At 30.5% G+C, this 13,921-nt stretch overlaps 1 protein-coding gene across 1 annotated transcript in view; it reads left to right on the top strand.

Annotated features, from left to right (window-relative positions):
- LOC143248081 (DNA repair endonuclease XPF-like) overlaps positions 1-13,921 on the top strand; it is a 49,084-nt gene that overhangs the window by 4,218 nt on the left and 30,945 nt on the right. Inside the window, exons 3-10 of the mRNA XM_076496517.1 lie at positions 4-99; positions 1,617-1,713; positions 4,035-4,117; positions 5,747-5,869; positions 9,679-9,736; positions 10,563-10,715; positions 10,924-11,037; positions 12,880-13,028. Coding sequence (XP_076352632.1) covers positions 4-99; positions 1,617-1,713; positions 4,035-4,117; positions 5,747-5,869; positions 9,679-9,736; positions 10,563-10,715; positions 10,924-11,037; positions 12,880-13,028 — 873 coding nt within the window. The remainder of the gene's footprint in view (positions 1-3; positions 100-1,616; positions 1,714-4,034; positions 4,118-5,746; positions 5,870-9,678; positions 9,737-10,562; positions 10,716-10,923; positions 11,038-12,879; positions 13,029-13,921) is intronic.

The following is a 13,921-nucleotide window of genomic DNA, read 5'->3' as shown; positions in this document are numbered from 1 at the left end:
CAGTCTGAGACACCAGAGAATAGTTATGGGACTGTTGCAGTTTGAAAATGAGTTGATCCTGAAACTTGTGGAAGAAGATGGTTTAGTTATTACAGCAAAGTAAGTAAATTTAATTTATTTAAATACTGTATGGCAGAAAGTTCTGGAAGTAATGCTGTTGACTATAATACTACTAAGACTAAAAACTTGGTTAAAAAACACTTGGACAAATGCAGTTTGAAACACTGAAGATGAATGAAACTGAAGCTAAACAGGCAAATTGGTTCTGACTCATTTAGCAAAGCAATGTTTTTTCAAATTCAGTCGGTCACTTTTGTTTTCAAAAGTTTTTATGTAGTTTTATAGTCATAACACCTCCACAGAATGTGGAGTTGCTTCAGTATTGGAAAGGAATTTTGTAATGATATAATGTGATGTAACTTTCCACTTAATAAAATTTTATTCACTTGCAATGTATCTGCTCAACAGTGAATACAAAGTCTTATTTGCATGGTGTCCCCTTAAACATGTTTTTTTAAGTGTAAATATAGTATATACTAACTTTCCTTCATTTGATTCAAGGAGGTCTTTGGTTTGAACAGCTAGGCATAGAATGGAAATGTGTTCCAGATAAAGAAGAGCTTATTTAATTTAACATTTGGAAGTAAGCCTAAAAGATACCTGGGTTTGAGATTTTCTGATGTGTTTAAATGTCTAAGTATGATTTTGTGATAATTTGATGGTTATAAAAAAAAAAATTGTGGAAAAAAATATTGTGGTTAAGTATAGATGGACACTAGTGATAGCAGCAATGTGGAAGGATGAAGTAACACTACTGTGGACACTAGTGATAGCAGCAATGTGGAAGGATGAAGTAACACTACTGTGGACACTAGTGATAGCAGCAATGTGGAAAGATGAAGCAACAACTGTGGACACTAGTGATAGCAGCAATGTGGAAGGATGAAGTAACACTACTGTGGACACTAGTGATAGCAGCAGTGTGGAAGGATGAAGTAACACTACTGTGGACACTAGTGACAGCAGCAGTGTGGAAGGATGAAGTAACACTACTGTGGACACTAGTGATAGCAGCAATGTGGAAGGATGAAGTAATACTACTGTGGACACTAGTGATAGCAGCAATGTGGAAAGATGAAGTAACACTACTGTGGACACTAGTGATAGCAGCAATGTGGAAGGATGAAGTAACACTACTGTGGACACTAGTGATAGCAGCAATGTGGAAGGATGAAGTAACACAACTGTGGACACTAGTGATAGCAGCAATGTGGAAGGATGAAGTGACACTACTGTGGGGTTTTACAACTTTAAGACCTGTATCAGTCTTGTTTTGTTTGTTGTTGTTTTTTTTGTGAGTATTATTTGATAATTTTAATAAGGAATTGCTTTCTATAGCTACTAGACTGAAGTGGCTTTAAGGACCTTGAGGCACTCGGAAAATACAAAATTAGATAATTGCACGATAGTCTAGGAAGCTACATCTGTGTTGTAGATTCTCTTATAGCTGAGGTTTAAATCCATCTTAATTTATTATTCTGATAATGTGTAATTATCATTTTATGAAAGTACCTTGTTGGTGCTAATTTTTGCTTATTTTTATGGTGGAATGACAGGGGTCTTGGAATTGAACGTGTCCTGATGAATTTAATTAAAGTATACAATCATCCTGGAAACCTGATTCTGGTGATAGGAACATCTGTTCGTGAAGAGGTGAGAACACATTGTTATTCTGCATCAAGCCACCGATGCAGTTGCTAAGAGATAAAATTAGCTCTAAAGCCCTAACACTTGGAGTTACATTACTGCCTTTGGATTTAGTATTTTTGCCTTTGAAAAGTACTTGCATTAAAGAGATATTTATCATTGTGAACTGGCTAAAAATCACTGTTTTTCAGATTTCTTCACTTGCTGGTGGATGTTTTCTTTGCTTTTATGACATTTATAGTGATATCTTATTTCAACATTAAATCCATCTTTTTTGATTAACCCTTGAAATTGCAACCTAATGAACCATTTTGTGTTACTGTATTTTATACATTTATGTAACATTTCTTTACCTTTATTTTGAGGTTTTAATGGGATTGGCTGTATTTATTTATAAAGTTTACGTTAAGCCTCTTTTAGAATACAATAACATGGTCATTTATAATATCAGACTATTTACACAATAAGCTAAAGTCAACAAAACAGCTATCAGAACAACATATTGCTTCCCAGTATAAGCCACGATCTTTTATTTACATATAAGTAACATCCCCATGGTTAGATAATATATTTTTAACTTCGATTCCTCTTTTCATAAAAACAGTTTACAAAATCTAACCCTTTATCAGTTCAATCTCCATCTAGAGCTGGACGATTGATAAATATAATCAATTATCTATGAGCATAAAATACATAAATTGTCATAAAATAATTTAGTAATAAAAAGTAGTATTTATGATTATAACAATTTTTCATTCAAATTTTCCAAGTAATCAAACTATTGCCATTATGAATTCTTGTTATTGTTTTTGATTAGTTCAAGCTAGTTAAACTGGATTAGTTTTACAACTCTTGAAAATAATCAGATAATCAAAATTATTGTTTCCAATTGCCACCCATTTTGATTATTCTGACAAGCCAAGTCTCATGTAACAATAATAAGTAACTTGAATTTTGTTACTAAATGATACAGTGAATAATCATGTAATGAATTCAGGGTAATCGTCCAGCTCCGTGTCTGTTGCTTCCATCCATCATACTGGCAGAAATATTTATAACTTATTGTATAACTTAATCAGTGATCTCAACACCTCCAAAACCACTGTAACAGGTTAACAAGTACATGTCACAAAACAATACATTTGTTCCTGTTACAGTAAAGCTATAGTAAAATAGTAGGAGTATCTTCTGTTAAAGATATAAACAATAAGTAATATTAGTATAAACCACATCATGGTGACTGTTGCTGAATAAAGATAAATTATTCTCTCTGACAACCCATGGTTTCTTCCCCAAATCACTAGCTGAGTTCTATGAAAGTTTAAGTGTAAGTTTGTTTGTTTTTTCATTTAAAGAGGGTCCAAGATAAGTATCTTCCATTTTACCTCTGAGTTTTCTTGTTCAACCAACACCAGTTAGTACATTTTCCTTAATTTGCATACGATTCACTGAATGGCATGCTGACAGCAATCTCATACCCTCTGTGTTGCAGTATTTCATATACCATGCCTGGAAATACAGAATTAGTTATGTAATGCATAAACACCTATGTGTGTGTGTTTGTGAAATCATACTGTATGCAACATGTGGAATTAATATGTGCCTGGACAAATTTAAGGGACTGTCATTTGTTTTAGTGTTTGTTACAGTTTATTATTTTGCCAGTTTTTAGTCCATCTGTGTTTAGTGAACTCTGATAATGTAACTTGTATGTATATATTATATTTATTGACTATTCATGTTATTTAAATTAATAGGAATTTTATATTTGTACATGTTACCCTTCTGTTTATTGTTGTGTTCCAAGTGAAAAACACAGCCATTTGTTTCATCACCAGCAGCAACTGTTTGCCACAATATTGTGTTGGTATCTGATAATACAGAAAAAAGATATCTTGAAGAAATCATTGTATCTTCAAAACATTTCTTAACCAGAACTAAAATAGTAGATATGTAATTTAAATCAGAAGGAAATATATTTATGGCACACTTTGTGTGCAGTGTAGTTAGAGACATGAATTGGTTGGCTTTGGGAGATTTTTTTTTAAATACAGAAAAGATTAAATTTCTGAAGGAATTGTAATTAACTGGACATTTTGCACTTAAATGAAGACTTCTGTTAGCAACTTGCTGGTAAGTATTAGTTGTTTAAAGAGAAATTACGCTCTTAAAATTCTGAAACTTAAGTTCAAATAAAGTCTTTTGGTATCAGCTGGTTCTTTAGAAAAATGTTCACTCATCCAGTAATACCCCCCTTTCTCATTTGAGAAGGGATTGAGTAACTGTTTAATTAATATTTTTTTACTTTCTATTGTTTTCTGATATAGGAATTCTTTCTGGAACAGCTAAAAATTGCAGATGTTCAACCAGCACCCAAGCTTATCACATCAGAATGTGGAGTTAATGACCGGTAAAAAATTTGTTTTGACCAATGGTATTTCAGTGTGTGGTATCTTCCTAATGCTACATTTAGATGTGAAATTTCAAAGTGATTGTATAACAACTTAACCTGATGTTTACTACGAACAGAAATTGTCATTCATGATGATGAGAAGCACAATTGAATCTTCTTGGGTCATCTTCAGGTCAAAACACTGTTCTATGCTTTATCAGTAAATGTGTTAATACCCATACCAGCTGTCCTGAGATACGGAAATTGTCATATTTCATCCAGGTACCCAGTAAGATGGAACTTTGAATTATCTAGATTATCTGTAGCACAGTACCTAAAGTTAAGGTATATAGTGCTTAATAAAACATTACAGTTTGTCATCTGTGTTTTTTGTGATTATATACTGTACATTATATCTTGATGATGAGAAACCCACTTCAAATAAAAATGTATCTCAGAACAGCTTTTCTGTTAGCCTGAAGATGACCTAGGTAGGTTGAAACATTGTTCTCTGCTTTATTATTAAAAGTTTTAACACCCTTATCAGCTATTCTGAGATATATTTGTACATTATATCTTTTTTTTTTCTGTAATGCAATGTAGAGGGTAGCTTCCCCACAAAACGCAATCACCACAAGCACATTTGTTGTAAATTTAAGGATTTTTATTTCTAGATAGTAATTTGTAATATGTAATTTTAAAACTGTACCATTCTAGATGTACTTGTAAAAATAGGTTGGGAAATAGTCAAACTGTGTTTATAGGCATCTTGAAACTTTGGCACTCAAATATCCTATCACCATCAGTTACCAAACACACACAGACACATCCGAAACAATTTTGAATGGAAAACAATGCTTTACGAAGAACATCTATAATTCATGCCTAAGTTTTCCATCGATTTCAGCTTTCAAAGTAAAGTATTTGCTAGTATTATTAACATGTCACAAGATGTTTAATCAGTGTTGAAAGTAATTGATAAATATATTTCAATTTTAAATCTTCTGTTTTATAGGTATGTTGAGTGTAATTTCAAAAAGGTTGTTAAACTTAACTCCAATTTGAGATTGGTTGAATGTTATTTGCTTTATTATTAACATGCTTACAAAATTTTCATCGAATAACTTGCATTTTTTACATTTTTTAAAAAACTTTAAATATTCTACCTTTTAATTTTTGACTGATAATAAAATAAAATTGCTCTTTGCCACTTGTTACTGAGTTATACCACTTTTGGGTAATTCCATTCCTCATCAGTAAACCTAATAGATTGAGCTTCATATTTATTTTTATTATCTTAAACAACTTGTTTCTCAATTATACAGAAGAATAAGCCTGTATTACCATTGCCACATACTCTTTATAAATACCGGTTCAGTATGTTGAGAAAATGACTACTGAAAACACCCTGTATGCAAGAATATAAAATCAAATCATTGTTTATAAAACTAAGGCACAAAACTTTAGACAGCATGAATTAAAACACTTTTTGCACTGTAATAAATTTACATATGAGACAGTTTAATTTGTTCTTAAAAATAGCTTATATATTAAAATTGTCACTAAAGATCCATGGTAAAAATTATTCACAGTTTGTTGATAATTTGATTTATCTGAAACTTACACTTTCTCTATGATGTTTTGTAGGTACCAAATTTACATGCAGGGAGGAACAATGTTTGTCACATCTCGTATTCTAGTGGTAGATATGTTAACATGGCGAGTTCCCATTGACCTGATCACAGGCATCATTGTTTATAAAGCTCACAAGTAAGATATAAAGTTATCTGAAAAACTGTATCTAGAATATATGAAGCAACACCAGATTACAGTATTCCCAAAATATATTTTCATGTATTTGAGGAAAGTTTCTATAACTTCTTGACTGCTACATGCAAGTCTGAAGGTTGATTTTCATAGTGGACAGAGTGTAGGTAGGGGTCTGTTATGACCTAGTGGTTAGGGTATTTGACTCAAAGTCTGAGGATCACTGGCTTGAATCTTGTTACCAAACATTCTGACCCTTCCAGCTGTAACGGCATTATAACTTGATGACCAATTCCAATTTTCATTGGTAACCCAAGAGAATTAGTAGTGGACAGTTTTGACTATCTGCCTTCCCTCTAGTCTGTAACTTTTAAATTATTGATGGTAAGTGTAGATAGACCTTGAGTACTGTAACAGATAAATTTTCTGGTGCTAGATTTATTTTTCAGAAGTGCAATAAAAAAGAACAAAAAGACAGAGGATTTAGTACGTCGTTAGTCATCAGTAACTTGTAAACTATTAGAAGTTTAATGGAGAATAGTCTTTCCTTGTGATCGTATAAATTCAAAGTTTACGTGTAGATAATATTACACATTCTGAGGTTAAAATGGAGGTTACAGAGTGTATCCTATGTATATGTGCTTAAATCAAGGTACATTGAATATATTCTTTGTTTACACAGGATATGTGTTTTCAACCCACAATCTACCATTAAATGTTTGTACAGTGAACATATTGAATCATATTAAGTAATTTTATGTTTTGGGCTGTAATAATAGGGCTGGTATGCCCTCTCAATTGTTATAATGTGATGATAAATCCCACTATTTATTGGTAAAAGGGGAATTCAAGAGTTGGTGGTGTGTGGTGAATAACCGCCATTCATCTGGTTTTTAACTGCTAAACTAGGAATGGTTAGGACATAGTCTTTGTTTAGCTTAGTGGAAAATTCAAAATAAACTGTTACAACACTTGTGTGAAATAAATCCGGGGCTAAAGTTGAGAAATTAACTCGATCAGTAACCTATAATCATTGATTACATTTAGTGTCACACATAAAATAATCAATTAATTGAAATTAATATTAAATTAATTAATTCTATCACCATAGGTATCCTTTACTGTGCATAACACAAGGTTTTAGTATCTTACATTCAAAATTTCATTAAACTACTTTTTGTTTATGTTATAAATTAGAATAGCATAAAATCTGAACTAATAATCCATATTTTAATAGTATATAAAGTTTTTAAGTTCTTAATTCTACAAAGCAATATTTTAAAAAATCCTGAATTTGCTGCAGCGTGACACACGTGACACATTTTTCATTAACATGTTATCATCCCTATTTCATCCACCATCCCTTGAAAAGGTATAAAATTAAACATAAATTACTCTCTTTAAAACCATCATTGCTCAGATAAATCACATTTATTATTGTCTTCAACTTTGGTTACAGAGCTATCAAAGAGAAAATCAGACCATTCCTGCCACACCCACCTGTCAAATTCTCTCTTTTTTATTCGTTAATAGTTCTCTTTTATATTTAATTATGTATTACATACAACCAATAGAAACTCAAGGTTTTCATTCATCAAATTACATGTTGTATAATATCATGCTCTGAATGGTTAAATGTCAGTATCTCTCAGAGCACATCATTCCTGTAAGAAAGTTAATGACTAGCTTGGATGAATTTTAATGACTCTTGTCACAGAGTTAGAAAGCCAAAAAAATTTGAGAAGTAAGGGATATATTCTACTTTTTGCATGTTATTAGTTTATGTTGTTTGGAGCATTATTTAATGAAGTAAGAATTATTAATTCCAGTACTATTGATAGTATAAAAAATTAGGGTTAACTTTGACAGCTGAGAGCAAGAAAAAAAAAGATTAGATAAATATTTTATTTCATGTTTTCATGTTTATTCTTTTGTATAATTATAAATGTAACTAAAATGTAAATATAAGGATATTTTTAGGTTAAGATTAGATTAAGTAAAGTAGATAATGTAATAAAAATGTTTCACAAGGCACACATATAAACTGCTTATTCTAGTTGTAGTATCTTGTGGGTAATGTAATTTGATAGCATAACATGAGCTGCATGGTTTTTGGGTGATTTAACCCTTATAAGCACATGGACAGTAGTTAGTCATGTTACAAAGGGCAATAAAACAATAAAATGTAATTATAAATAGCTCATGCTGTTACAAACTTAGAGCTATTTAGGATAAATTAATGTGGTTTTATGTTACACTGTAAAGTCATTCTAGAAAGAAAAAAAAAGGGTAATTTAGATTTTTTTTGGTGGTTACGATATTGGTCAAATTGACTGATTCAGTTTTGAGTTAAGGTGGAGAAAATAACTGATAAACTGTTGAGTTTTACTGAAAACATTGTTTGAAATGTATTTAGTTCATTTCAGGGAAAACAGAAAGAAAGTTTGAGATTTTTGAGATAGGGAAAAATATAATTTTAACATGAAAACTACTTTGTTAACAGGCTATTCAAACCAAATACTTAATATATTCATGGACAAATCTTTGTTTTATTAAAAATACTTCACTAAAAATTTGATTTTTTTTCTATGTTAAAGTTTTATAATATTAACTGAAATGCTGCTAAATTTTGTGAAGATATACACACTATATAGAAAGTTAGAAGAATTAAATATAACAATACTTTAAACAAGTACAAAGAGGTCATATGGTTGGTCACGTAGACTGAGTCCATGTTGAGAGAGTTAATTTCTCCAAGTTGATCAACCTTTCAAAATTTTTTTATGCATTTTTTACTCATATCAACAATTCTAGTAATTGAAATATTGTTTTTATGATTTATTGTTATTATATTTTATTAATTCATGGTTCTTCATCTTAATCAATTAGTATCATGAGCCACAAAAATAATTGAATACCGAAAACTGGAATTTCTGAATACTCCAACTATCTAAGGCTATGAGCATAATCAGTTATAATATTTCACTAACTGCCCACCATAAGGGCCTCCCACCAGAATTAATTTACGTTTTGCCACAGCTTAGTTTGCATTGTTTTGTAACTCATTGTTAGGAACCCTGTAACATGGTTAACACAATATGGACATCTATCACTGACTTGTATAAAGTTCTTTTGTGTGTAGCAAATATGTTAATAAAATTAGTATATGTTATTCAAGTAAATATATTATTTTTGTTATGAACATATTTAATATGTATATAAATTTTATTATGTATCTAATTTTTTACAATAATTATTCTTAAATTTTTTATTTCTTTCCTACATTACTGAAATAAATTAACCATAACCAATTTATGTTTATAATCCATATTTAACTTATTATGAACTATTAATTGTTTTAATAAAAAAGGGAGGATGTGTTAATAATTGACATATAGCCTAAATTTAAGGCTTAGACTTTATCTAAATAATAGGAATTTAATTATTGTATTTTACATTAATAACTCATTAAAGTATTATAATGTATCATAAGTTAGTTTGATGAAGTGCCATTTAAAAGGTGGTTTATCGTATTTTGCAGTTCCCTGGTGGCCCAGCCTTAAACTTTAGGGCTAATAATGTTAAAAGATGAAGCTTCATCCCTACACGAAACACATTGCAGACAATGTGTAGCTTAGTTAAAAATACCAAAATTATGTGGCACATTTAACATGAAACGTTTGAAAATATTTCTAACAAAATTAGGATGCTTTAGTTTTGTCAGTTATTGGTGTTATAGATTACTTTCAAACTTATAATAGTCATTCAATATATATATGTTTTGAAATGGATTTTAACTTTTTTTTTACAAGGATTTTAGAATCATGCCAAGAAGCTTTCATACTCAGGTTGTATCGCCAAAAAAACAAAGTAAGTTTTCCACATGGTATATTCTAGTACAATTCTAACAACTGTAGAATAATATAATGAAATTGATTTCTTATTAGATTTTGGCTGAAAAAAATTTGTTTAATTTTGTTAAGATAGTTGTGACAAGTTGCACAACATGTTGTATACTTTGTTAAATAAGAGAATGGATGAATTTGTCGGTCAACAATTCTTGCGAGATGCTATGATTGATTGACTTCTGATAATTTGCTTTGGATTTATTGACAGCAAATATGCCATCAGAAGCTCTGCATTGTAACTGAGGTTGCAGTTTGTAATAAAAGACTTATGACACTAAAACCATGTTTTATTACACTTGTTTGGCATAGCACAAGTTGTCTAGCTTTGTGTGTAACTACAAACAAGCAAAGTAGCTAGGATGTATTTGTTTAAACTTTCAAAGGTTGATTAAAATATGCTAATTTTCTTTTATGTTAACCCTTCAATTACATTTTGGACCTGTGTAACTTGTTACTGGTTCTTGTATCATTATGGTGTAATTAAATATATCTTTGTGTTTATTATAATTAAAGTTTACATTACTTTCTGACATTTTAGTACAGAAGGGTAAATGTACAAAAACATGCATCAATTCAAGGCAGTTTCAGTTAGTGGTGAATTACACAGAAGTGTGTAACAAACATATTTAAATTCTACACATTACATTATTTTATAACTTGTGTCACCTTGAAATCATTTTAAGCTGTTACATCCATTCTAACTTTGGTAACTTTATGAGTAGTGTGTGAGATGGTGTAATAAGTGTGTATTTTTTAGTTGTCAACAATTGTTTTTGTATCTTTAATAGCAAGGTTTCATTAAAGCACTGTCATCCAACCCATGTGCTTTCACTCAAAGATTCTGTCAGATTGGACGGATCATGAGGAATCTTTTTGTTCAGCAGCTCTATCTGTGGCCACGATTTCATGAAGTTGTGAACAGTTCTCTCGAAAAGATAAAGGTGAGTTTAATAAAGTTAAAAACATGCATGTTTTGATTCTTAAAATTGCTTTTAGGTTATTGATATTTTCAAGTTCTGGGATTGTCTTCTATTATATTGTGGATTAAAATAAAAAACCAAAAAATTTCCAAAATCATTCATGATTAGTTGCTGACAAGATGATCTCATGCATCTTAATATATGATGTTAAACTTTTACCATTTTCTAGCCTGAAGTTACTGAAATCCATGTGAACATGACAGTATCCATGCAAGCGATACAGACGTCACTCTTAGATCTGATGAACATGTGTGTCATAGAAATTAAGAAGATTAATCCAAGGGTAAGTTAACATTTTGGGTGTAGCCTTGAACTTTAAATTTGAAACATGGTATGGCACTATAAGAGTTGTGGTGAAATCTTATTTTTTTGTCCAAGTAAAAAGTTACCAATAAGTGGTGTTGACTTCTTTTTTTCCATTTAGTCTTATCAGCTCAGCAGTTGGAACTGTTATGCACAAACAGCCACTGGATAAGTTTAATGAAATTATAAAGCATGTTTTACCCTGAAGAAGTTTAAGAAGATAAATCCCAGAGATGATAATGGTTTATGGTGTTGTTTATATATGTTGTTTCCAGTTGGAACAGATCCCTTGGATAGTGAGAACGGTATACAGTTAACTGTTTAGAAAAACAGAAGTTCTTAAAATGAAGTCATCTTAAAATCATTCAGTTGACACATGCATTATTCTTGGTGATTTTAAAGATTCCGTGGGTGCATATTTTTTATATATTTCTTTTTTTGCTAATGAGATTTGGTGTCATAACACTAAGTTGTTTAGAATTGCATTTTAGAATATATTTAATGTGCATGTTAACATGTGTGCTAGGTGTATTTGAATGAAAGTCTTAGTTACTGAATCAACTCTCTTAAAATAAATCAGTGTACAATTTTTTTGTGTAAACGTTTTCCTCTTGGAATTTTTAACATGCTGATGAGTATTCCAAGCTTTTAGCTGAACAATAATAAACTTCAAAAATCCTAATAAACTTTCACTACATCAAATTGGATATCATGATTTTTCATGAAATATAGTTACTCTGAAATAAATGTTTTTAAGACAGTTGTATTAAACATGTATATATATATATTTTTTTTTCTCATTTTTCTTGACAAAACTTTTGTTGTTTTCTGTTGCACAATAACTGAACATTGTTCTAAAATGTCTGTATTCATGGCAACAGAACTTATGAGTGGACTGGCTCACAAGAGAAATTGTTATATATGAATGATAAAATTGGGATTGTTTCAACTAGTATTGTAATAAGAATCTTTTTATGTTAAAGGCACTTTAATAATTAGAAATGTTTTTCAGGACAAAAGTGTTAAACCTTTGCTCGTAATATAATGTTTGATTTATGATTATTATTAACAAAAAACCTTTATTTCAAGGCAAATATTTTATCCATAGATAATTTCCATTTTTGTAAAACTAATAAAACAATTATTACTAGACATAAATTACTTAAAATTAATATATTTACCAGTTTGGTTCTGAGGTTTGTGGTTGCACCCAAATTAACGTGCTGTGTACATTTTTATTAATTTTTGATTAAGTTAATTACTCTTAATTATAAAATAATGAAAACAAGGGAAATGATACAGATTTGGTTATATATAAATGTACACATAAAATACTGTGTCAACATGTTTGGAAATGTAATCACCAATGGAAACCATTTTGAGCACTAACCATGGAAACTATTATGTTTATAAATGTTTTTGTAATGATATATTAATTGTTAGCTACCTAAGAAAAAGTGATATGCTACATTATATTGTTATAAAACCTTCAGTCAAATTGGTATGTATACAAAGTTTCAAGTATTTAAGGTTAGTATCAGTGACTTTATTAAAGTTTCAAGAAAGGAATGTATTTCTGGAACACCATGTAGATTTCTTTGAATATTTGAATTAACACATAAATTTGTTTTGAAAAAAGTGAAGTATCATAATCATTGAAGTAAGATAAATTCAGTTCAATGAGCACGATCAAATGTAACATTGTAGGGTTTTATAATACAGAATGTAGTGATGTTCTGGTATAGATTGTGCATTCAACTGCAACTAGTATTTTATTGTTTATGTATTATCTTTATCTTATTGTTTTCCTGTTTAATAACAGCTTGACACAGATGAATTGACCCTTGAAAATGCTATATCCCGATCATTTGACAAAATTATAAAATTTCAGCTTGACCCTATATGGCACCAGCTCGGACCAAAAACGCGTCGTCTTGTTGCCGACCTGAAAACGTTGCGGAGAATTCTGGAGTAAGAATTTCTATTCAAACGAATCAAAGAAACGTAACTTTATCTTAATTTTTTCTACTACTCTTTCGTTGCTGCATATTAAAATTGTTGTTACGATATTTTGTGTATTTGCATGGAGGTCCATCATGTCCAAGTGGTTATGGCACTTGTCTTTTTGTAGTCTGCGGGTACAGGTTCAAATTCTCATCACAACAAGCATGCTTGCCCTTTCAGCTGTTGGGGTGTTATAATATGAATGGTCAGTCCCACTATTCGTCGGTAAAAAAGTATCCCAAAGGTTGGAGGTGGGTGGTGATGACTGGCTGTCTTCCCTCTTGTCTTTGCTGAATTTGGGTTACTAGTGAAGATAGCTCTCTTGTAGCTAGACAAAAATTAAAAAAAAAAAATTATTTCTGAGAATTTTGTTTTAGTTTCCTTTCGTATCATACTTCAAAATTACTCCATTTTGTTTCCTCCTGTGGAAGCTACTGTTTACTGTGTTACAGAATGTGAGGAGTCACCTCTTCTTATGAATAATTTTTCTGTGAATTTTTATTTCAATTTCCAATGTATATCACATATTTAAAAGACAATTCACTGAAACAATCATCTCAATGATTCATTTCCACTTCATCCATTTTTTATTTTGTGGAATTGAAGTTGCCCTATATTTTAAGAAAAATAAATTTAATAATATATTTCTAAATAGTGATAAACTATACACATTAAAATGTATAACAAGTTTTGTTCCTGGATAGTGTGTGTCATTTTGTAATTGCTTATGTTGTACAGAAATATAGTCTTGGCATTCGACTTTCTTAGACCAAGATCTCTGATTAAGTCATTGAGATCTCTTTGGTTGGGGTAGTATGGGTTTCTCTCACCAGTTGCACCTCTGAAATTATAATTTGGAT

Source organism: Tachypleus tridentatus, chromosome 4 (assembly GCF_004210375.1).
Source record: "Tachypleus tridentatus isolate NWPU-2018 chromosome 4, ASM421037v1, whole genome shotgun sequence".
Lineage (NCBI taxonomy): Eukaryota > Metazoa > Arthropoda > Merostomata > Xiphosura > Limulidae > Tachypleus > Tachypleus tridentatus.
The sequence above is the reverse complement of the archived record's forward strand: the minus strand, read 5'-3'. Positions and strand labels throughout refer to the sequence as shown.